The 26,697-nt window shown below is 42.0% G+C and overlaps 1 protein-coding gene across 2 annotated transcripts in view; it reads left to right on the forward strand.

Moving 5' to 3' along the window:
• tmem132e (transmembrane protein 132E) overlaps positions 1-26,697 on the forward strand; it is a 484,215-nt gene that overhangs the window by 383,979 nt on the left and 73,539 nt on the right. For both annotated transcript variants that reach the window (XM_069671683.1, XM_069671682.1), the window contains exon 3: positions 22,891-23,031. In XM_069671683.1, coding sequence (XP_069527784.1) covers positions 22,891-23,031 — 141 coding nt within the window. The remainder of the gene's footprint in view (positions 1-22,890; positions 23,032-26,697) is intronic.

Below are 26,697 nucleotides of genomic sequence, written 5' to 3' on the forward strand. Positions count from 1 at the left end.
TGCTCTCTTCAAACATGATGTCATTAAAGGCTGATACTTATGATTCTTTTCCTAATTGATTTATAAAATGATTGTATTTTTCGGATCAGCCAAATCATTGTTTTATTATAATAGATGAGAATAGAGTCAGAAACTTCCAGTGTAATTTGTGAGAGCCAAAGTGTCAATGTCTAAATGCTTATTTTGCCTAGAAACGACTCATACTAACTACATCTGCAAATCCTCTCTTTACAAAGCTGGAAGCTACATGTATTAAGCATTGACTATCATTCGATTTGGCATTTGATTTCCAGTGATTATTACGGTGGTCGGCAAAGGCAATCGCGCTACAACGGCCCAAATTCAGAAATGATGAAGTCCAAAAGTTCTCCAGACCTGTTTCAGCCGGTTTCTTCTAAAGCGTTCGGGCCGTCTGTTGCAGCGTACAAGCCCTTGTCTGCCACCGTAGATTTTACTCTACGTCTTTAATATAATGTGACTCTTAACAAATACAATTTACGTGTTTCAAAACAAGTTCATATGGTTCAATCCTTGCACAGTTTGATCATTTCAAAGCTTTGTATAACATGATGGTGTGGGCTCTCCCCTGTGATCATGTATTCATTTCCTAAGCAGGCATTATCTCTGTTACTGGGTGAGTAAGTGTGTGACGTGTGTGTGTGTTTCCCCAGAGAGGGATGGTATTTCTTCTACACTGGCTTCTGTGTGGGTGAGATTCCCCGGAGACGGCTAGTTTTACTCGGAGCTGTCCAATTTGAAATAGAAGTTCCTCGGGGGAAAAGTTGAGAACATCGGGAGCGCTGACACCACCCCCTTGCTTGAAAAGATCTTTGAATTTAATCTCCTATTGTCGGAAAGTTGAAGGGAAGCTCAGATGGCCACTTTCACTGTATTGTAATCACTGCTGCTCACAAGCGGCAGCCTGGCTATCTCGTGCTCCAGTGGGTAGTAGAAACCCATACTTTTGCGAGTGAAGGCTAACAGTCATCCATTGCACTCTGAACTTTGAATGTCCACCCTGAACCTTGGCTGCAATATTACTATAATCACAATGTATGCATAGTGATTTGAACTCTGGAAATGTCAGCAGCGAGGTTGCAGCACGGCCCCGGTTTTCTTCCCCTCTGCATCCGTTGGCAGGTCTGAGCTCCACTCGCCTTATCAAATAAATTGGACAGTGGCTATTTCCCCGATTGCCTCCTCACAAAGGTTCTGGCTCACCCGAGGGTCTTCTGCTCATGGCTCTAGCTGATGGGAAAACTACTTAGAATAATTGTCCTCCAAAAGGACGCCTTTCCCAGCCGATGCTGTCGCCTCCATGCAGCTGCTGTGCCTCCTGTGTGTGTGTGTGTGTGTGTGTGTGTGTGTGTGTGTGTGTGTGTCCGACTGAGAGAGGGAGAAAAAAGGGGGGATACTACTTCTAAGGTTACGTGTCAGGATTTGTGTTCAATGTGTTCACGTCTGGCACTGCCTTGTTATTGGAGCTCTGAAAGGCCAGGTCACATTTGTTTGTAGTGCAGCAACTTTTTTTTTTGCTTAGGCAGCAGTAAAAAATGTGTTTTCCTTACTTTGATTTCTACATTTAGAGATGTTGATGTGGAGAATGTGGCGGGGTTTATATCATATTTATGAAAGAAGCCTTTTGACTGCAATCCACTGATGTCAGTGGTGTGTGGGGGTCGGTTCATTAGCCCGTCAGAATGCATGTTTTTGGCCTTATATTTATCAGAGCTGCTTCAGTTGTGCAAGTAAATCTGCTTTGAAGTTAATTACTTATGTACCACAGTGGTGAGCGCTGTGGGTAAAGGGCAGTGCACCACATTCACACATGAAGATCGGTTTTATTCATCATGTATTCATTCGTCAGCTTGGGCTTGGATAGATTTGATTGACTGATGGCAAGGATCTTTTGAACACACAATCTCCACTCCCTGTTGGATGGATCCTTGTGAAGTTGTGGAGCTACTTGCTTTTTCAATACGGGCATCACTCGTCAAAGTTTTTACTTTGACCATCAATTCATAATTCCAAAACTAGGAATGTTTTTGTTCCCCGAGTACCATCACCTACCTATTACAACTAAATGAAACGTCAAATTCCCAACAATGTCAGCTGTTCAGTGCCAAGTTGCAAAACATTAACATGCTAGCACACTAAACTAAGATGTTGAACATGGCAAACATCAAAAATGCTAGCATGCTGATGTAAGCATGACTAAGTTAGGAAATTACATCACATTACATTTGGTGGCGGTGCAGTGGGTAGTACTGTTGCCTAAAAGCTAGAAGGTTCCTAGTTCATATCTTGGTTCAGACTTGGGGGGCCTTTCTGTGTGGAGTTTGCATGTTCTCCCCATGCATGCGTCGGATGCTCCGGCTTCCTCCCACAGTCCAAAAACATGCTCGTTAGGTTCATTGGTGACTCTAAACTTGCCCGCTGGTGTGAGTGTGAAAGGTTGTCTGTCTCTATAGGTGCTTTTCGACAGCAGGAACTTTCTCCAGGAACTGGGAACCTTTTGAGGAACTCTGCGTTCCGATAGCAGGAAACAGGGTCTAAATTTAGTTCCGGGGTAATGGATTAACCCCCTGAAAAGTCCCTGCTTCGGGGGGGTAGTACTTTCCAAAGGTCCAAAGAAACTTTCAGGGCGAGGCCTGCAGTGCTGATCGTTTCTGATTGGTCGAGTACTTGCAGCGTTTCATTTCTCCCACCATGCAAGCTCACTGTTATGCAATTTTTAATTGCAATGCAATAAAGCACGATCAAAAACAGCACAAGTTGAATCTCCCTCATGCTAACAGGCTAACTGTAGCGTCGTACAAATGATGATATCGGCCCGTTCCACACCTTTTATGGCGCCATCTTTGCTATATGGCCTTTATCTTTTTTGTACCGCCACCCTCTGGACTGGCAGTGTAGTGCAGTTACTTTTATTGCTACTCCAGACGTCAATGGGACACAGGAACCATTCAGTTCTTGGAACTAAAAGTTCCTGGTTGGTCGAAAAGCACCTTACGTCAGCCGTGTGTCAGCCTTGTGATTGACTTGCGATCAGTCCAGGTGTAACCCCGCCCCTTGCCCAATGACAGCTGGGATAGGCTTCAGCCCCACTGTGACCCTGACCAGGATACCACAGATCACAATCTACTTATGAATAGATCGACGATCTTGATTTATGAAGATTCATGTTTATCAACTGTAAATGTAAAATATGGTGGTTCCAGCTTCTCATATGTAATTTTTTTCTGCCTTTCTTTAGTTTGATTAAATTGTAAATAACATATCTTTGGCTTTTAGACTGTTGGTGAGAAAATACCAAATATTTGAAGACATCCTTCTGATCTTGGGGGGAAATTTTCCCTCATTTCTTTCATGGACCAAATAATGGTTGGTTCCAAAAACACTCAAAACAATTAATATTCTTGGCCCTAACATACTTTTTGTAGTAAATTAACCATTGTGATAAAACCAGAAGTAACAAGTTCTTTAGCACACATCCAAACACACAGCAGAGAATCAATGGAAGCTGCTCGATCAGCTTAATTAGATGTGAAATTCTGAGGCTTTCCTCCTGTGTTTGCTCCAACTGCATCCTCACTTCAGACACATCCCTGCAGGATTAAATTAAACGTGCCGTAATCTGTTTTACTTCCAGACAACCTGAGCACTATAGACAGAATGTCTGCCAAGGTCACATCTACTCGCAACATGAACACAAAGAGCTTAAAGCAACATGTTTGCCAGCAGCGGCTCAACGTAATGACTGCTTACATTTACATATGATATCAGTTCACATGAAGAAGGTCATGCAGTCCTATCTGTTGTGCTCTGCTGTGATAACCCTTATGTGCAGGTTTCTGGAAGCAGGAATCCCTCATTAAAAGCGTCACGGCTGTGTTTGCAATGATTTAACACTGTCTTCATTTTGGTAAGAGTAATTTGCTTCTTACGAGACCAGGCAGCGCATTATGTAATTGCTGTTGGATTTAGATTGCTGTTGGATGCCATTGCAGCTTTTGTATTTGCTAGCATGAGTGAATGTGAATGTTCCGGACAGTCACGCAGGTTGTGGCCAGTCCAAACACATCTTTGTCTCCGAGGCAGAACAAGCGCCAAGATGTTTCCTGCGTTTTTATGTCTTCTTTGGAATGAAACATATTTCCAGTGGAGGTGGCTCCCTGGTCTCGGACGCACAGCAGCGTGCAGCATAATGTCTCGATGTTGTGTCATGTCCTGGATTCACCTGTGTGCCTCTCTCATTTGCATTTGTTTACGCACACTTTCTCCCAAATCAGAGGTTGCGAAAACATTCGTGACAAACGGTGCGATGATTGCCCACGCTGCCCGTGATCCACATGCACAAGAGCTCGGAAATTACCTCAGGGAGACTTTGTAAAAAACCCCTCAACCCCTTTTTCAGGGGAAAACTCACCGCAAGATCCAAGACGTCCTTTCATGTGCTGCAGACACAAACAGCCTCTGTTTTAAAGGCCTGTAATTGAGTTTTACACTAAGAAGCCAGATCCACTCCAAGCAAGTAGGAGCACGGCTGAGATTTTCGACTACTAAGCTACCTCAACTTAAGAAGAAAAGAGCTGAGCCTCTTAAAACCCCTTTCCCGTACACTGTAATTATATTGTCTAGGTCTTTTCCAAACCAGCAGACATCACTGGGATCTTCCCCTGCGGCTGCAAATATTTATTAAATAAATCTGCTTTTCTTTTCAATGCACTTTCCTGTCTTTTAGCTCGTCCGTTTCTAAGCTGCATGAATAGAAATGAGTATAAATGCAGCCTTATTAGATCAGTACTTATAAGTACCTACCCATGCAGCCTCAGAGAAGCCTCTCATCAAAACAACTAAATGATTTTCCTGCTTCCCTCTGCTTTTTTCTCCTCCACTGAATTGTCACATCAGGGCCAAAAATCCTGACTACTGGGCCAAACTGCTCTGCACACTGTCGTCTCTTTTTTTTTGTATTTGAGTCAGAAACGAGTGAATTACTGCGTGTGCTGATGATGTCCCCGCCGGCCGAGCCCTCTCGCATGGCCTGGCAGCTCTGTTTACCTCGACATGGGCGTCCTCTCGTCTGACTCTCGTAATGAGCATTCGGCTCTCTTTTTGTGGCGTTTTGCATCACTCTGCCAAGTGAACATCTGTGGCGATGTGCTGCTCCGTCTTCATGACGGGCAATGTTGTGCGGCCCCCATATTGACACTGACACCTCTGTTGTCTCAGGGCCATAATGATGAGCACATTGCATGCAGTTGTTTTGCTGAGGCTGAGCATTACCCGAGCCGTGTGCTCATGCTGAAGTTAGCGAGGCTGTTAGGGAATCTAAAGGGACCCATGAGGTGCTGAGATTGTCATCATGCATACTGAATACACATGCAATTGTGGAGCTTTACAGTTTTAAAAATATCCCTTCTTCAGAGTGGTACGACTTGTTCAAGTTTGGAGCTCTCATTAACAGCAGCGTCTCTGCACTGCTTTTCCATGATACTGTCAGCTGTCAGAAACTTGTCAAGAGTGTCACAATACTGTAGCAATTACGGTGACACCTTTTCTATTGATCATCTTTTGTTTCTATATATTATTTCAGGGTCCTCTGTCTACCTATACAGTGATTATTTTTGCTCTAACTTCTACATAGTTTGTTTTTTCATCCCAAAAAACTGCATCATTCCACGAGCATCCGGAGAGAGCTGCAAACCGCCAGATATTTAACCTTCCTAACCCACAACAACAGGAACGGCTCCCTCTTGTTTTACAATTTCATACAACAATGGCCGCCAGCTCCAGCTGTTCTCCACTTCTCTAAAGAGGTGATGCAAGGAAAGGAGTGCTAATTTAGATGTGCTAGTCAGAGATTATACATGTATGTTCTGCACATGCCAGGACAGGATTTTTAGGAAGACGGTTACTAAAATGCAGGTGTGTGTGTGTGTGTCCATTGACTTCCAGACACCTGACTGTTGACTTATTAAGAAGATGTATTGTAGACGATCATGAAGTCCTCTAAGTTTGATTCTTTAAAGTAATAACCTTTAAGATTTTCATGTAAATAAATGTCATGTTAAGCCACTATCTGTCGCTGAATGAGGTAACACAATGGTGATTGAGTGATGGGACATGGCCCACTGATGAAAGCCTTTGCATTTGCAGTATTACAGACTGGGTGTCTGGTGTGACTTTCACAGAAAAAAAAAACATAGCAATATTCGGCACATTGGAAAGGAAAAACTTCCTTTAACAGGCAGAAACCTCGAGCAGAACCAGACTCGTGTTGAACAGCCATCTGCCTCGACTGGATGGGCCGAAAATGGGATAGAAGGAGATGCAGGATAGAGACAGGCAGAGAGAGAAACAACAACATATGTTCTTGTTACATCAAAAACAACAGGTAATACATACTTATGGTTACATTGCCAATAATAGTGGTACACTAGTGTGAAGATTAGCAAAAAATAAATTAGCACGAGAAGCAGAGTAATGATAAAGGCTGTAGTAATCATAATTGTAACAGCTGAAGTCCACAGGTCTACTATTAGCATTAGCAGCAACAATAATGATACCATGGGGAAGGCTGATGTTAGTAGTTGTTGCAGTCGAGCAGGTCCACAGCAGCAGGTGGTCTGCAGCAAAGATCGCCAGGAACCTTCAACACAAGGGAGCACGAGAAATCCCGGGAAGATATATGGTTAGTAACGTTAATGGGACCAGAAGGTACAGAGTTAATGAGCTGCATTAATATGATAAGAGAGAGAGAGAGAGAGACAGAGAGGTCTATATCTCTAGCTGAACAAACAAAGAAAAGATCGATGACTACAGATACAACTTCAAAGTGAAAATCAAAAGAAAAAGAAACAAATTGGACGCTCAGATGAAGCAAACAGTCTAAAAAGGAATTGACCGTCAGCGAGGAAAATCAAGTTACAACCGGAGCCAACCGTGGACATTACACATGCAGCACTGTCTGGATATCTGGGAAGTGTACTCCTGCAATTACCGTTTATCACCATAGGTGCCGCCAAAGAGAACAAAACTGAGATCTTCAAAATTACAACTTTAAGTTATTAATGCTGGAAGAATTTGTCCCAAACAAACAAACACTTGTTGTTTTCTGCGGCGCCTCCTGCTTATTGTTTCTTTCACCAATTATAAGTGAAGTGTGTACGTGTAGCTGTAGACTCTGTGAAGTGTGAGTAATGCATTGATTTCATGGTCACCAATAGTGGTTCATCTATTGTGTGGAAGCTCTTTACAATCTTAAGTGTGGCAGTGAATAACGTACAACATTGTCAATAGTATCTTTGTACTGATAACGATCTATTCGTTACATGCAGTCAGAAAGGATAGAGGATGTTTTGTGCAGGTGCTGTTGAATCTTTATTTTCTTCAGGAAAGAATGGTCGGTGAAAAATTCATCGTTGTACAATGAAACTGCATGTTGTTGGACTGATGGTGATGCAGTATGTTTGAAGGTCAACCTGAAGGCTCAGTGAAGCTCAGAAGAGCAGGAGCAAACCTTTCCTGCTCCTATAAACACGCTGAAGCTGAGACATCGTGCGCAGCAGAGTATGCACTTGAATCCCATGTCATTGGACACATGAAAGCACTGCATCCACATCCACAACTGGCCAAGGACAAATAAAAACCTGCACTTATTTTGAATTATACATATCTTTATGGGATGAATTTGTTGTGTCTGCAGTAGCACGAGTGGCAAAGTTGTCTGCAGAGTGCCCCCTCAGAGGAGCTAATGGAGCTTCTGCCTGCAGATGAGTGCGGGAAAAACGACTTTGCTGGCCAAATTTAGCTGTCGGGCAGAGGCCCTGTTTCTGCTGCAACGCAAAAGCGAGTGCAGCTAATGCCTCCGAGACGTTCAAGTGCTGACATTTTCGTTGTTTGTTTACTTATGTGCCTTATTCGTGCATCGCTTAAGGGACATCTGTGATGGCTGAGTCCATCCATCAAGGCTGCGCTCACCATTGGTGGCACTACAAGTGTTCTTCGGGCTGCAGTCACCACCATCGGCGATGAAATGTTTGTCTACAAAGTCCCACTCGGCTGCATAACGTGCCGCTTCTGAATGCCAAACACGGGTCCAATCTGTGCGGGGCTGGCAGCAGGGAGGGAGGTCTCGGTCGTTTCATTTGACAATTTCACAGGGGAGTTGTAGTCGGGCTCTGATGAAATGCTCAAACCACAGGGAGGAGTTGTGTTCTGAGAGAGGAGCAGAAGGAAGTTGAGGGAGGGGTCCGGAAAAATATCAAGTTCTCCTCTAAATCAACATTTTGTTTGTGTGCTGTCAAAGCCCTCGATTGTGTTTGACCTTTCGTGTGGAGAGGAGGGAAGGGTTGTAATTAGTAAGTGATACTCTCTACGGGAGGAGGGACATTTCAGATGTTTCTGCCATTTGAGCAAGTCTTGTAAAAATGTCCTTAATTAATAGACAGTGACAAAAAGCAGTCTGATCCTTTTTTAATGTAATAATCTTGAGGATTTTCATATTAAAGGTGTTGTAGACGATCATGAAGTCCTCTAAGGTTGATTCTTTAAAGTAAGAATCTTGAAGATTTTCATCTAAATAAATGTCTGTTAAGTCACTATCACTGAATGAGGTAACAAATCCCAAGCGGCGCCCAGTTAGTGACGCGTTTTCCATCACCCAGCAGTGGTTGGTCTGCCAGAGAGGGTAGGCGGAGCTAAGCGGCTGCTTTTCTGCTCTCTGCAAGTGTTGCGAGTAAACAGTAATCTACTATGGCTGAACAAACAAAGAAAAGATGGATGACTACAGATACAACTTCAAAAATAAGTGAAAATCCAAAGAAAAAGAAACAAACTCGACGCTCAGATGAAGGCAAACAGTCTAAAAAGGAAAGCCACCGTCAGCGAGGAAAATCAAGAGTTACAACCGGAGTCACACATGCAACACTGTCTGGATATCTGGGAAGTGTGCTCCCGCGATTACCGTTTATCACCATAGGTGCTCCCAAAGAGAACAAAACTGAGATATTCGAGATTGCAACTTTAATAAGCTATTCAAGTGTAAACTATGTCATTATTTTTTAATAAAAAATTCAAAGTGGAAGAGTGTAAAAAAGCTCAATATGATAAGAAAATAAGATAAATCTTTTTGCACAAACATCCACTGGAGTTCACAGATTTATTTTCCTTCAAGAAAAAATGTTCCAGAAAAAATATGATCAAAATCTGTGAAGAGTTTCCAGAGATCCGCACTTTAAGGTCAGGATCCCGATCATTTATATAATTAATCAGAACTACAATAATTTTCCTTTTTTTGGGGGAGTCTTTTTACATTTGTTATTTTGACTGTAATATCTCTGAAACATACTGTACCCATAAAGATGAATGCAGGAAATGAAGTTTGACAGGATAAGAAATTAAAAAAGGTTTAGCATAAAATCTCATCCAGAATGTGAACGTCTCTCATTTGTCATGTCAGACTTTATTGCAATGTTATTCACAGATCTCAGTAGAATGTTAACATTACATGAGTGATGGCCTGAAGTACTAATACACTGTATAACCCTTCACCGGACACCACAGAAACAGACTGTAAAGAGTTAATTTTCCATTCGAGTCACAGTTTGTCTGAAATCTCTGCAGAAAGCAGAACTAACCCCGTCCACCCGGAATAATGACTGATTATAAGTCGTGACATTATTTGGGAACATTGCAATATTTTTCAGTAATTATTTCTAATTCGGCGTGATGAAAGCAGGACCGACTGGCTTTAAAAAGCACCACTTTTATGTTTGATATTTAGAAAGTGTTTCACCAGTGTGGAGTTAGAAAAGTTAAAACGCTGGACGAGAGGATTCTGTTAATGTTTGATTGTTGTGAACCCGACAATGCACGATGAGTGTGCACAGGTTAACACGCCAACTGCTTATTTATGCCCTCTTTTTAATAATAAAGACAATAACAACCTTTATATCTATTGATGTCTTCTAAATAAAGCGATGGGAAGGAGATAAGTGTGAACTACAGCCTAGTTTAAGAGGAGCCGCAGCTTTTCATCATGACTCGGTCCTCGTGGTAAGACGGCCTGAGCTTTGGGAGGTGAACGCAGCGGGAGCATCTCTGCAGTTTGAAGGCAAATGGAGAAAATATGCGGAAAGCAGCTGGTGGTTAATCCAGTAGAGAATAAAAGTCCTCCCCTCGTGCATCTCTGTCACACATGTTTGGGCAGCCTTTGAATGTGATGAAGAAACAGAGAGATAATGCCCGTGTTCAGGCATGCAGCCTCACAATGCACTTAATTTTCTGCTTCTCTGCTCCCCGAGGCCCTCTGAAGATATTCACACACAGCCAGATATAAGCCGCAACATCAGCTGTTAAATACTTGCTTAAAGGGGCGGCGGTACGATTTTATACCACGTTGTGCAGATTACACAGAATCTGCTGGGTTTGATGGGTTTATTGATTAATACCAGTGACTCAAAGATGACTTCATCAGATGCTCAGATTTCTTGCTATTAAAGATCTGGTTATGGGGAGATAAAGCTGTTTATATCTCTATATTGGCAAAAAATCCCTTTTAAACTTCTAAACCATCAATGAAATGATCCTACAAACAAGTATTGCTTGATTGGCTAAAGCTAGAAACAGCAGAGAGAGTCGTACTTTGAAAACCACGCCCGCCAGACGGGACAAACTTGCCAACCCCAAACTGGCACGCTAACAAAATTCCTTTAGATATTAGCATGTCAATGGAATATTTGTGTAGCACCTTTCTAGTCTTGTGACCACTCGAGGTGCTTTTACACTACATGTCACATTCACCCTTTCACGCACACGTTCATACACTCATTTAGTGCCATGCTGCAGCTCATTATTTACAAGCTTGCACACAGGCTATGTCTCTGGGAACAGTTCGGGGTTAGAATACTTCGGCTTGGAGAGCTGGGCATCAACCTGCCAACCTTCCGAATGGAGGGCAACCCACTCTATCCCACAGCCACAGTGTGTTTACCAGAGAGGAATAGGGTCTCATTACCTTGTTTTACTTTGAAAAACAGCAGTGATATCTTTTGATATGTATAACACTTAAAAGTAATAATCTCAAAGATTTTCATTTAAATAAATGTCTGTTAAGTCACTATCTATCACCAGGGAAGATCATCATCTGACCTAACTCGATCAAAGACAGGCCCAACAAAGCTTAGTTTCAACCTGTGCAGATTATCTGGAAAAATGTGTCAGGATTCCTCACACCTTGTTTCCTGTATCAACATGTGTCTTCTCAGTTTATTCTGATCAAATGAAAACTCACATCTGGGTAATTTACCCTGTTGGTGGTGCAGCTTACTGCTCCCTTATCAAACACACAGAACAGAGCCATGTTGTTACAGGGATGGTGGGATCACATGTTCCTTCATTACAACAAAAAACTGAACTCTGCAAACACATCATCCATGTGTATTATTTCGCTCCTGTTTAGAGAACATTTGCTGAAAACAAGAGGTCAAAAGAAATCAGCGTCTTTTAAATAAATAATGAAAGTATATATGTCGGACTTGTTTTGAAAGATTTCCGTGTCTAACAGGAAGAATGAAGGATAATGTCAGCCCTGTCCTCTGAAATACTGTTTCATTGTCTCGTTCTGGTACAACAAGCAGAAATTTCTCCTTATTCCCTCCAAGCATAACCATCACTGACAAGCCTTCTGCAGGAATGAAGGACAGAGCTATCCAGGAGCAAACAGCATCGTAAACACATGCAGGGTGAAAAGCATCAGTTTGCAGACAAAGAGAATGACAAAGCAGTTTTATAATTGCAGTTTGAGGCTCTGCGTTGTTATATATTACCTCAGCATTAGGTGTTTTGTGCTATAATTATGAGGCTAACTCATCCATTCCAATAGATGCAACTATGTTGTTTGTATTAATTACAGAGCGAGAGCTGGACAAAGTGCTGCTCATGTTACATGAAAGCCAAACAGTTGGATTTTGCTCTTGTTTATTTTCTAAGGAAAATGTAGGTGTGAACAACCAGGACAGTGCTGTTGTTTGCTATGTCATGCTTTGCACAAGGCATATTTATCACTGCACTGCACAGCTCATTTTCACCTACAAGAAATAAATCAGTTTTTGCAAACCAGCAGCTGCACTTTCAGACGTGTAATCTGCTCTGAGATATTTCCCCAGATTCTCATATTCTAATTTTCAGAGCCTCGCATTAAAAAGAGCGTCCCCGGCAGGTCTGTCCGTCTCGTCTGGATTTCCAGCTGTATCGTCTGCGCCGCTGTTGAGCAAACCTCAAAGCTGTTAACTTGTGAAGATAAACATCAGCGGTGCTTGTGATGATTGATAAGATTGCTGCCCGATATCTAAAAGTGAGGCCATGTTTGTCACTCGAGAGCTGTGGAGGCCATTACAGGGTCGGGGAAATATGTCAGGAATTGTTTACATTTGTTAAGGAGCAGGAAAAATCACAGGTTAGTGTTGAGCTTCACACTGACCTCTAAAGGCTTATTCCTTATTTAATATTACTGACAACAAAGCCTCCTTCAGCTGTGAAGTTGTTGGGTGTTTTGCTGTATTTTGAGCGACAACAGCTGGGCAGATACCAGCTAGCCGCGCCTAAGGCCCGGAAGGTTTACTCATAATTAAATCATACTTAACATGTCCTCAAAGTGCTGCTGAATGCAGCCCTGTTGCCAAATACCTGCATTCTCGTGGCCACCTGTGCTGTGCAGATTTCGAGCCAGCCGGCATTTAAGGCTTTTTAATCTCAAATTTGCCTGTAAAATATTAACATAAAGTTCAGATAGTGTATGTACATATTTTAGGGGTAACATTTTTTTTGCTTGCTTTAGATGATACCTGCAACTTGAAATGCTGCAATGTAATATTTCAGGCCAAACAAAAATGCAAAAACACAACAGAAACGCTGTCATGAGAGTGCCACACCAACTGGCACCAATATAACCCGGTCATGCAAAGAAGAAGCAGACAATCGCGGCCAATCAAAGAGCTGAAAAAATCTACTGCTAGGAAGTAGTGCATCCCGACGCCTCTGTTCCTCAATATAGTAGACGAGTAACTGTACATATATGTGTAAACATGTAAAAGGTCCTGTTAGCAAGGTTAGAAGCATCACTGTTTTTGTCACGTACGTTATTTTGCAAAGAATGTCGCCTCATTTGCGACGCCTCACAAAGGGGATAACAGCGCACAGCCTGACGTCACGAGCCCAAAACGCCGTTTACCCCGTCTGCACGTCTCCATGGAAACGTAAGTCTTCACCCTGGTTTAACAAAAGATTTGTGACCTAAAAAATACCTGTGTACCTGTAGGATTTCTACAGATAAGACCAGAAACTTCTGTCATGTTGCTCTCTTCAAAGCCACCAGTCATTTTACCTCAGAACACAGCAGTTACTTTGTTTAACATATACTCCAATTCACCTTTAACAGGGGAAGTAAACCTTGACTGAAGTGCCTCTAATCATTTCCATTGATTAGGATATTATCTTAACATTTTCTCAGGCCGTCACTAAATATCCAAATAGAAAAATGGATTGTCAATCTGCTGTACACACCATATATACCCTGTGTCTGTGGTAGAGTCAGTAGAGTTGGACGTCTCTCAATCAGAAGGTTGGTGGTTCGATCCCCAGCTCCCTCACTCTACATGTCAAAGTGTCCTTAGGCACGACACTGAACCCCAAATTGTTCCTGAAGGCATCAGTGTGTGAATGTGATTGGTACTGATTGACAGTTGAGCACTTTAGGTATCTTTTTCAATCAGTGTGTGAATGATTGTGTGAAAGGGTGAATGTGACATGTAGTGCAACCCTCAAATTCCACAGGATCAGTCTTTGGCGTGTTCCGTGTGCGCCGCAACCTCCGGGGTTGATCGCGCCCATTCATGTCAATGCTCGTGATGCTCATCCGTCTCCCTGGTGCGTCCCAAAAGCGTCTCTCCACTCTGCTCCACTAAAGATACGCGCCGGGTCTATTTTTGGCGGAGGCCGCTTAAAGCACGCGTCAAGCTGAACAGAGCAGATCGTTCCAAACAGGAAGTGACACACGAAAGCACACAGCATCCGGTCATTTCAAAATAAAACACCATGTACAGACAGGCCAGTATCCACACATGTCGATTCTCCTGAAAAATAGCTTTATCATGTTTGAACTGGAACTCAGCAACTGTATATGTGCTAAACCACTCAAAAGGCCTCTTTATATTTAAACTGAGATTAATCCTATATGCTTCTGTACTCCAGACTATTAAAAGTGTGTTTCATTGTGGAGATTTAAAGTGATTAAAGCCTAAAGATGCACATTCTACCAGACAGTCTCATTATGTCGTTGAATAATCCCAGTCTTGTGACCGCTCTGCTCACGAGGACGCTCACTTCAAATATGCTCAATAAATACTCTTTAAAAGAGCCATTAAGGAAGAATTAAAGTCTCGGGAGCTGTGATTTGATTTAATCCTAGTTTGCATATTTTATTCAGTAACAGTAGCCAGTTTGATTAAATTACAGCGTGTGTGGCCGGCAGTGGGCATGATTTCTGGAAGTGTCATAACTGGGTCATGTAGGCCTCAGTGGAGAGCGATCCAAACACTTGAGAATAAGCACACCATGGAGACACTGCAAGCTGCTAAGGAGCGACCAGGAAGATGTAATTAGAGCAAACACTTTCTTTCACTTTACTTTTCAGGAAGTGAATAATATAAGTCAAGACTCAGCTCTGGCGGAAGAATTACGGATGCCCTGAGAGGCAATGAGTTAAAAGACCGCAGTGATCCAGTTTCTAAATCTAATATAAAACTGTTTCTATCATGTCTTTATGACTTAAAACACATGAAAGTCTTTCTTAGTTATTTTTATATTTCAACCAGGAAAGAGGTGCCAGGAGGAAAAAAGTAATACCAAGATCTTTCCAAAAACATTTTTTTTTATTCATGATCTGAGCGGAAAATAGTTCTGCCAGGAGAAAAAGGATTTCCAGGATTTTCTGACATACTACATCTTTTACGAACATTGGGAAAAAGAGTCTAAGTGAGTAAAAAAAAAAGTTTGCCAAAATAATTCAGTTGCTATTTTTTCCTTGGTAAAAAAATGGTTTAAAATAAAAAGTTCAGCCTTTGATTGCTTTTATCAATCATCGTATATTGATAAATTATTATTCAGTGTTGTGACCAATTCATCTTTGCTCAAGTCTCAAGCAAGTCTCGAGTCATTTTTTCTTGGGCAAGTCAAGTCACAGGTTATGTCAAGTCAAGTCGAGTCTTTAGTTAAGGCAAGTCAAGTTACTTTTTTTCCACCCAAGGTACAGCAATGTTACCTGTAGTATTCGGTCTTTATAAAGAGAAAAGGTATTAGTAGCCCGTATAATAATGATATTATTGGTCAATTTATATAACCTGTTCAAAAAGGATGAGAATGAATTGTATCTGTATAATCTCGGCACAGACGCAGCCATGATGATGGTCTGCTCTGAGACCGTATTGAGTAGTAACGAGTTCGACTGATGAGGCTTCTCTTTGGGGAGAAAACATCAGGTAGCTGGGGCTTTGATGTTGCGTGTTGCCATAGCGAGGAGTTTGACTGACAGCCCATCCAATCATGACAATCACATACAGGGAGCTTTTTGAGTCGTCCAATCATGATTCCCAGTTTGTGCTGCGTACATACTTCATAGACAGAAACTTGACAACATTGAAAAAACACACGCAAGTCATCTGAGTCATCATGCCTCAAGTCGAGTCTCAAGTCATTTATTTTTTATCAAGTCACAAGTCATCAAAACAGTGACTCAAGTCGACTCAAGTCCAAGTCACGAAGACTCGAGTCCTTATCTCTGATTATTAATGATGTTTTTTATATCAATTCAAAGACCATTGAGTTGACTTGAATGAAATATGTTATTGCCCTCTGCGCTATAAAAGTTAACCTGGAAGAAACCATGCAGGCTTCTGGTTATATTACGGGGTAGTGGTGCGCCCAGAGCCGTCACAGGGGGGGTGCGAGGCCCTGTGCGAAGTGCTGACAAATGTATCCAGCGATCCTCGCAGTGACTTATTAAATTCTTCTTTTTTTTTAAATTATTTATTATACTATATTATTATTATTATTTTCCGTGTTTTCGAAATCTGTCGCGCTCTCATGCAGCCGACATTGCGTCCCCTTCTTGTTCGCCCTTGCAGTGAGCAGCAAGATTTAGCACGCTGTAAATCTTGCCAGGGTTGCCAGGTCCACGGCTTCCCCGGTGTTGCTGCGGACCCTGTGCGAGGCCCTTTAGAGGCACGAGGCCCTGTGTGGCTGATATTTTTAATTTCTCGCTTCACTCTTACGTTTCCTTAAAAAATAAATATTGAAAGTAGACTACAAATCCCATCAGCTCTTGAAGTAATTTTGGCATTCATCTCTGAGTGATTGCACTGTGATATGAAAGTTTCCTGCTATGGCACGGTGCTCATTTTAGCGGTAAAATACAGAACAAAATGCAATAACCCCTGGGAGAATAAACAGGCAGCTCAGAAATCTGGCCTGAAATGTGTTGACCAAAAGCTCCCCTGTTTAGCAGTCCGTCAGCCAACTCGGGGTCTAATAGGTGTTGCCATGGCAGAGGGAATCTGTGTGGAATGACTAAGTAATAGCTCTGTCTTAGCTTGAGTGGCTCACAGTGCCTCCCTGCTTTCTTCTCCCCCGTGCAGCATCAGCATCAGCAGCAGCAGCAGCACGGCTCACAGAAAATCTCTGAGAATTTGGGGCGTGTGTTATTGCTGTACAGCTTTTCCATTTGCAATGCTCTTTCATTAATCAGTATTAACACTGTTCAATGGGGAGCCCGATTCATGCGGCGCTCCCATGGGCGATGCTTCATCCCCTCTCATTTGTGGAGCCAAAATGAAGCGGAGTGGGTGAAAAGGGGCCGTCTGATTAAAAACAACCATCCTGCGCAATATTCAGACTCTTTTATGGACGATGATGAATATGGCAGTGGTTTTTATAAGCCGTTGGTGAGCGGAGGTAATGAATATAAAAACAAGTAGCACTAATCAGGGTCATATTCTCACCAGGAAGTGCACTGGAAAAGGTTTGCCCAACAATAAAATCTAATTATCACCTCTTCTGATCGGTATTTTTACAAGCCGCAGTAATCAAGTAAACCAGGTCACCTCCTTTAGAGAGAGCCTCACATCAAAGCAACACGCCCGATCAAGGGTGATTTCTTAAACATTACATATCTCCGTTTCATCTCCCCGTGACGACGCTGTGTCAGATAATTACTGTATTTCCTCTAATGTGCGGCGTTTGATGAAAGAAGACAATCAGAGCTGCAATAACCAGAAACAATGTTTGCAAAAACGGCAACCTGTGAGAGCGGCGGCTTCTGTTTGCTGCAGACTAATTGGAAAAGCAGAACACATCGTGTCTGACGGGGGGGAGGATTTGGAGCAGATGTGGCATGTTGAGGAGAAAAGCTTCTTGAAGTTCAGGATTTATATGTTGAGTCAGTGTGGTCGTGTATCACATGGTCATGAATCATAATCCCTTGACACCCCCACCCCCACTCCCACCCTGCTCCGAGTCAAAATTGACTTTCTGACAAAAAAGTGTTAAAATAAATGGTAAAATTTTCTGTCTTCATTTACATGTGAGAATAATTTCTGCAAATTCAACCAAATAATCTCAACTCAAGGTCCACTCATTAGCTTTTTCAGAGCTTTAACAACATGTTGTTTGTCCAAAGCGACGTACATCTGAGAGTTAATATAACACAAGCAACGATCAAGACAGGAGGGAACGAAGTCAGTAAGTGCCAACAAACTCTGCGGACTGAATGGAGTTTGGCAGCTCGTTCCACCGCCGGGGGACTACTGAGGAGAAGAGTCTAGTTAGCGACTTAGGGCCCTGTTGTGATGGGAGCACCAGGCGCCTTTCATTGGCCGAGCGAAGTGTACGGGACGGAGTGTACGCCTGGTCGTCAATCTTGACACCCAGGTTCCGCGCAGACTTAGTGGGTATGAGTTCAGTTTGTCCAAGCTGGATATTGATCTAATTTGTGTCATGTGATAGCAGGTGGTTGCATTGGCTTTATCCTTCATGAGCCTGTTTTATTCACATGCAATAATTACAGCAATTCCTTAATTTATTGAACCATATCCTCTCCCCGTCAAACAAAGACTCTCCGAGGAGCTGCTTCAAGTCATTAGTCCATACCTGTGCAATGGACAGGGCTTACCGGTGAGAAGCCACACCTCCTCTTCGTCCTCTGTTGTCCAAAATAGAGGGCAAAGGATGTTTAAGTGGAGTGTTCCATGGCACTCCATATGCTTTCGTGGACAGCCGCAGTCGGAGATGAATTAAAAGGATGAGCTTTGACAATTGCAGCTGAGAAGAAGCTAAGAATGGGACCCCACAGTGAGAAGAGAATCGTTAAAGTTACTCTATCTTATTAAAAATTGGGGTCTATAGGTGACATTTACATGTAGTGTTGAATCCCCTCTCAGAAAGGTTCCATACGGACATGATGAAACTCATTATGAGGCCAAGCTGCAGTTTAGCTCGTTTCAAAGGGACAGCAGAGTAAATCAGGTCTTCCAGACTATGTGGGAATGCTGGATTACTCTCTATAGATTTCCAATTTATCACACACTTATATTAATAATTATATTCTAAGGTCAGGAGTGAACTCCCATGTCAAATATTTGCTATCAAATTGTCCCAGATACTGCTTCACAGCCTTTACCATTCCTGGAATCAATGACTGATAATATTGACTCTTAAAAGAGATCATCACATTCACTGTGATGATGTAATGTGGGATGTAAACTCCTCCTCAGGTTGTTAAAACCCCCCAATTCCCATATAAAATCCAGAGAACATGACCTCAGTGTCCTTGTTTGCAGCCCTGCTTATAAACTGTATTTACAGTGTGTGAAAATGTCACATTGCAAACGAGCTTAAGTTATGCCTTTGGCCAGACACATTCATTTCTAATTATTACTATTGTGTCTATTTGGCTGCACCATAAAGACAACAAGACAGCTTTCTAAAAGTGAAGGCAAAACCTCTCTATCGCCCCCTGCTGACTGGCTACAGTATAGTCATAAAGCCCGCCTCCTCCATGTTAACAGATGGGACATGAGTCAAACTATAACATCAAAATACACGCCAAATACGATTTTCTCAAACATGGTTTCTGTCATTATAGTTAGTTCTTATCATGCAGATTTACGTCTAAGTGTTCATTTTTCAGACAAGTTTACTTTTAATTAATTATTTGATGCTGTAAAAAGGATGATTGACAGCTCTGTTGACAAATCCGGTTCCTGCAGCCGAACTGTTTTCCAGATTAGCAGAGTGGAGGAGGAACAGCGAGAGGAGAAGTAACTAAAACAATCACTACAGTCATTGAAGTTTCTATATCTGTGAGCGTCTGCTTCAGACCAAGAAGCTGTTCTGCTGTTAAACACGCCAACGTGCGGGATCCTTGCTGTTTTATTGTGTGTGTTTTGGTTAGCGAAAGTGGCTATAGCGGCTCCACCCGCCGATCTGTACTGTGCAGCTCTGGCTCCAAATGGTTTCAATTTATAAATGAGAGCAGATGGAGACGTGTCATCCATCTTTATAGTCATTGGCATCCATGGAAATTCCCCCATTGTGCAGCAATGGGGGATTTTTCCATGGATGCAGAAGATTTTGAGATAGCAAAAAACAGGAAAACAACAGCATTTGTTCAAATTCCTAAAACAACCACTGCTCTGATCCTGTGTCCTACAATCCATGTTGGATCCTCTAACCCGTGACCTCTATCTTTCTCTTGTAAATTGTACATTTTTAACAGTTGTAGAGGGCAGTGACAAACAATGTCCTCCTGTTGACAGCTGAGTCACATCACAAAACATACACATGATATTTGAAGGTGAAAAACAACCTGTGTGGAGGAAATGTTGAAACTATGCCATGAACATGGTTTAAATACAGTTGGTAAGACTTAAGAAAGAAGCTAATTGTTATTGACTTGCCTATAATTATTGCACATACAATAATTACCTGTCAAACCACCTTCAGCAGTAAACGTAGAACGCTGTGATGAAAACACAGCCCCTGTTTGAGCCGCGTGCCTATTTCTGTCTGAAGAAGGGGAGACATCTCAGCTGAAAGTCAATTGCTTCACAAATCATGGCTGAGTGGTCGATGCACTGAGCGCAGGTTAGCGTAGCAAATGGAAACACCTCGACGGGGACTTCAGAATTCTTATCTGTCAGAGAAATAAATGGGACGATCCGAGCGACGTTTCAGGGGGCCTCAAACTTTCAGCCCGATGCAAATGAGAAGACACTTGAGAAGACAGAGGATTTAAGTAATGCTCTCAGTGAGTTTGTCCAGACAGAGTTTGTTTGTTGGTGGGAATGCAGTGATCTCGGGAAAACAGCTCTGTGGTCTCCTGTAAACACGGGGAAATCATTGGGATCCTGAGACGAAAGCAGCAGTAGGCGCTCATATTTCCACAACTAACGCAGGAAACTTCTGGACATTACTGCATCCATATCAATATCATTTAGTGTGTAATACAGAGCTTAATGTATTCTCTAGTATCTGTGGCTGCAATGCTATAGCTACGTTAACTTAGCTGTCTTGAAGGCAGACAAACAACAGCCAAAAATATGTTAATAATTCATCTCTCTCTCGTATTTCATGGAAATGAGACCCTCCGATCAATAGCCTCCATTGGCTCTGCATGTCTGTGTGTAATTTGTTTCCATGGTGCAGGAGTCGGGCGTGGCTCTGTGGTCAAATAACCACAATAACTGGGCAGAGAGTGCTTTTGTTTGTGTGTCTTTTCCCCTCTGCTGTTTAGTATTCTGCCTGTGGAAACCTTAATAGCACGTCTAGGTAAAGTCGCAGAGGACAGCTGCCAAAACCGGTTTTCTACCCAGCTGATTGAAAAATCTAATTATTCGTCATTGATGTGAAGAGTCTCTTGGCTCCTGGTTTAGGGCTGAAAGCAGCACTGCCATCAAGATTCACATTAAAAGCAAAGCAGATTCTACAGACCCAAAAGTTTTCCTGCCACTGATCCTGATTCTCTTCTAGTTTTAGCCGTCAAGATCCAGAAGGAAAATCCAACACAAATACACTTTAGTTTTTTATTTTCTTTCCAACTTAAGATGTTGAAGGTTCACGTCGAAGTCCACTTTAATCTGGATGCTGCAGCAAAGTATCATCCAATTGTGAAATAAAGATGCAAATATTTATAAATCAAGGCCCAACCATCGCTGAGAAAGTGCTTCCCGCTTCAAGCTGAAAAGCGTCATTTCTTCTTCTTTCTTTTTTTCTTCTGCCACAGACTGAATTTAAGAAATAGATGAAGCCTTTGTGACATCATATTTAGTTTGCCTCATGTTTGGCATTTCTGGCTGTTGCCATCTTGTTTTTGTGAAGTCAGACGTGACCATATTTGCAGAACAATAGGGAAAAGTATTTCTATAGCTGTGTCCCAATTAAGGGGCTTCATGCTTCGGAGGATGGATTTCGAAGGCCAATTGCGTCATAGTGGCGCGTCGAAGCCTGTCCCTTTTCGAAGGCTCCTTCAGATGCAGCCAACAAATGCGTCCTTTTTTCCCCCGAGGCCACAAAGGATCCATTGGGTCCATCCTCCGTGGCCCAACGTATCATAGGAATACACTTTTAAATGTAGAAGTTTTCGGTTTCAACTTAATCGAAAAGCTTGTGTTAAAAATGTTTTCAGAAATGGGCCTTTAAACGACGCAGGCTACGAGTGACTCACCCTCATATTCTATTTTTGTAATCTTTCAAATAAAACTATTTAGTCTATGTGTAATTTATTCTTTAGTTTATGTAATTGCTGTGTTTACCCTCATCTTCTTCCAAGGGTATGTAAGGTGTTCATGTACACGTCCTGTGCAGCTGTGTCAGGAACGTACATATTTATGTTTGTGTTGGTGGAACATTAATGTGATGCAATAAATATGAATATTTATACATAGACATCGGTTTGTGTTGTGCGTGTACCGTTACTGAACATATGCATGGATTGCTGTTGGTGCGTATGTGTGGGCATGTCTATGTATGCCTTTAGGTTTTTGAGTGTGGAGGAGCATAAGTGGATTATAGACACATGTATATGTTCACTGGTATTATTCATTCCCTGCATGTGGTGTAAGAGAAGGCTTCGATTTGTATTAACATTTAGATGTAGACTTTTCTTCAACATGTGAATCAGGTGCATGCATTTTCCACTCTGTGCATTTCAGTCCCTGGTGTATTCAATATATACACCTGAGATATTAAGAGACATGAGATAAAGTATGAGTAGTCCTCCTTCTGGAGTGTCCTTGAGTAAAAAGATGTGAGTCCTGAGCGTCTCCAGGGTTTGTGTTCTTTAGCTTGTGCTGACCTGCCTGTACAGCGTGTTCCCTCTGAGGAGCTGAGGTCAGAGAAAGAGGATTCACCTCAGAATCTATAGAGCATCCTGTTATTCTAGCAGTGATTTATAAGAAACTTATTGCATCATTACTTATGTGTCTTAATGTTGAACTCTAACTCACAGGCTTTCAGATGTCAGCAGTTAGTAACGCGGTATAAATGTCCAGTGGGTGCAGGCTAAATCCTGGTGGATTTGATTTCATAGAAAGTGTTGGTGAACGCTGTGACCTGAAGTAGTCCTAGCCTTCTGGCCTCATGTATCATCACACTGCCATCTTCATTCATCTCTGTTATTGATTCATCCGTGGAATTGCTTCTGCCATGACGCAATGCGAGAAGGAGGCCTGCTGCACACAGAGGGTGCCGACCTCTGACCTCGCACATAAATCATCCCCTCTATTAAAAGTGACTCATCCTCGTTCTTTTTCCCCCCCTCGCCATTTCCTGCAGGGTCAAAGCAAAGAAAGGGGTGAACCTGATCCAGACCAAGTCCAAGAACGCCCAGTGGAAGGTGGAGTGGGAGGTGGTGTCGGGCGCCAAGCATTCCATCACCACCATCGATGTGAACAAGAACAAAGCAGTCAAACAGGGGTAAGTCAACAGCCCCGGGCCTAAACACACTGTGTCTGTCTCACCAACTGCTGCAGCTGTAGCGGGTGATTCCTGCCCTCGCTCCTGCTATCGTATTTTTCTTCCTTAACAATCAGCTTAAGCTCTCCGAAAACGTTCTTTTGCATGTACCAGTCATAGCTCACACTCTGATTAAAGGCAGCTTTTAGAAGTGTTCACCGTTCTCTGCAAATGCCCCAGGAGCTGCAGAAGATAAAATACAGCTTCAGCCCACAGCAAAGACTAAAGCAGCCTCCGCTTTACAGCACAAAGTTCAATGAATGGAGATGTTATCAGCTCAGTCTCACTGCATCTGCTGTTAATTCAGTCTATGTGCAGTGATGAGGTAGACGGGCTTGACTGCGGGCATTAAAATACCTTTAAGATGAGATGTTGTCTGAGAGCAGTAATTATGCCAACTTCCTCGAAGAGTTAAAACAACAAATTACAGCCCTGCAGGGTCTGACGAGGCTATAATGGTCCCTGTCTTTCCGGATCTCATGGTAAATACAGCTTTATAGAGAAACTAGTTAAGTTATTTGCAAGCTCAATGTAGTTTAAATGTTGTGTAGCCTATAAATGCATTTATGCTTATAGGTATACAGCCTAAACAATTTGCCCTATAAATGTAGGCACAGAGATTAGAGACATACTCTCTAACCTTTATGTTATTCCTCTCTCTTAAAGGGCCAATTCAGTAACATTTCACAACAAAAACATGACAGTAATGGCAGTATGAAGCCAGGGACGTTGTTTTTATGCCTCCACGCTGATACAGCTGAGGTGAACCTCCTGATAGTTGATAATCACTTTTCTCAGGATCTATTTCTTTGTTAGGAAGTCGTCAGATGAAAACTTATTGATAAAAGGTTTTGTTATTCAAAGGGCAAAGCAATAGCAGGTACATTTTTGAAATGTCATTGACAAATGCTACAAGCAACACCTGCAATTCCATCCAAACCAGTTGAATTGAATTGGTGGCAAAAAATCTCACAGTCTGCAAGCACAAACAAAACTATCTGCAAGGATGTTTTTAAAAATCTGAGTGAGACAGTTTTAATACATGCATGATTTATAAAATCACCATTCAAATCCTTTTTTTTTTTTCCTCATTTAAACACGAGTACAGTCGTGACAAAACCTTTTTTAGGTTTGCAAGAAGAGTACCGATAATAGAATAGAACAGGACTTTAGTAATCCCAAAGAACATTCTCGTGCCAGGTTGCTCCAAAGTTACAGTACAAAACGAGAAACACATATAAGTGAAATAATACAATATAAAGTGTATAGAGGTTAAACGCAGAGAGACAGTGCCTAATATAATAACAATGGTACAATAAGATATTTACAAAATAAAGCTTAGTAAAAGTAATGGTGGCAGTTACATTGACTTCATATTTGCTGTGAAAATAAGAAGTAATGACGTTACCTTTTCCATCACCCAGCAGTGGTTGGTCTGCCAGAGAGGGTAGGCGGAGCTAAGCAGCTGCTTTTCCGGTCTACTATGTCTGAACAAACAAAGAAAAGATCAATGACTACAGATACAACTTCAAAACAGACACTGTCTGGATATGTGGGAAGTGTGCTCCCGCAATTACCGTTTATCGCCATGGGTGCTCCCAAAGAGAACGAAACTAAGATCTTTGAGACTGCAACTTTAGTAAGCTATTCAAGTGTAAATTATGTCATTATTTTTTAATAAAAAATTCAAAGTGGAAGAGTGTAAAAAAGCACAACAGGATAAGAAAAGAAAATAAATCTTTTTGCACAAACATCCACTGGAGTTCACAGATTTATTTTTCCTCCATGAAAAAAATTTCCAGAAAAAATATGATCAAAATCTGTGAAGAGTTTCCAGCATCTTATTCAGAGCAAAATATAATAACTCTCAGATATACAACAGATATTCCTGAGGTGTTGGTGCATATCTGCTACTCTCCGCCACATTGAATTTACATCCGCTACTTTGACACTATTAGATTTGAACATATTTTATCAGTGGGTTTTTTACATGGCTGCAGTTTGTCCTGCCTGTGAGCTTTTCCCTCTGAGGAAAAGCAACTAAAAACTTCAAACCATAAATCATTATATGTAATTCAACACAGTATGTTCAATTCATTAAGAACTGAAGCCATGGGAGTAATTCACAAAGCCTCAGAGATATTAGCAACATCTGGGCTAAATATTAGCATCCCTATAGACTCCCTTACGGCTGTGGAGAAAGAGAACAGCCAGGAAGAGGAGACACAGAGTGGCCTCACCTGGAAGAGAAACCCAGCGCTCCTCTCTTGTTTACATCTTAGCGCCTTGGTGGCAGCCTTTCTTGCTATATTTAGTGACCCATGTCATGTAATTTTTGCCACCCTGTCACCATGTGGGACATGTCCAGTAGGGGGTCAAGCATGGATAGAGAAACAATGTGTCATGCTGCATTTTGTCAGAAACCCAGTCAATTCCGAGACCACCTGAAGCCAAACAGCCAGACAATAAGCATGTAAAGCTCTAAAGAGCGGAGTCACGGAGGAATTCGTGTTTTACTGCTTCGCTTCCATCACACTGATTGAACCTGAGCGTGAAATATTCTGATATAAAAAGCCTTCGTGCCTCCTGAGACTTTCTCACAGGGGTTTTTGTTGTGAAATTGCTTCATAAAACTTGTTTCTGGCTTGTTTGGATGCCGGCGTGGAGTCTTTATTCGTATCAAATTGGAGCTGAGTTTCAGGTTGATTTAAGTAATAAATTCAAACACAGTCATTTGTGATGAGGGATGTGCTCTATTGTGTGTCACTGGCAAAAATAAAAAAACTATTAAAAGTGTTATTTGTTCTTGTTGGAAATCAGTTTATTATAAAAACAAGACAGGCACCATGCACCATATTAGCGGCCTAAACAAACAGCTGCTCAGTTTTTGAAGCTAGAAATAAATGAATTAAATAGTGCAGACTCTGGAGGTACAGGGGTCTCATTCATAACCATTAGGTAAGCACAAAACAGGGCCTGAAAGAGGTGTACAACACTTTGTTATATAAATGCGTATGAACATTTTGGAGGACGGGGATATGGGCATTAAGGATAATGTGGTGGTAAATTGAAGTCAGATTTTATAATTGTGCATCTCACAGTTTCTTTTCCCATTAATATGAAACATTTCTTACAGATCAACAATATCATAAACATGCAAACCAACAGCCATAAGTCTTCCTTTCAGTTGTTGCCATGATTCACCATGAAGAGCCATTGATCAACCGGCTCTGCACTGATCAGTTATGGTTGAATGTGAGCGTGCAGATAAGAATAAGCGGCTGAGCTTAGTGTGCATGTTTCCAGGTGGACTATAAAGGCAACACTGCTTGCATTTTTTTGGACATGCCAATTTTGGCTTTAGTGATGTAAGGAGGCTGGTGTAGGTGGAGAGGGCTAGCGGCAGTTAGCAGAAGCCCTGGGATAGCTGGTTAGCTCAGAGTTGACAGACAACAGAGAGGGGATTTCCACACGTCAACTTAATATACAGTACTTAAAGCTCTTGTGAAATTGATTCTGATGTCCCTTTATGAGGGCTGCATGGTTAGCGCTGTTAGCTGCTTCACAGCTAGAAGGTCACTGGTTCAAATCCCGGTGTGGGCAAAGTTAGCCTTTTGATTATCAAGT

This window comes from Semicossyphus pulcher, unplaced genomic scaffold, assembly GCF_022749685.1.
Source record: "Semicossyphus pulcher isolate SPU_LCO1_2020_fin unplaced genomic scaffold, fSemPul1.0.p SCAF_10, whole genome shotgun sequence".
NCBI lineage: Eukaryota > Metazoa > Chordata > Actinopteri > Labriformes > Labridae > Semicossyphus > Semicossyphus pulcher.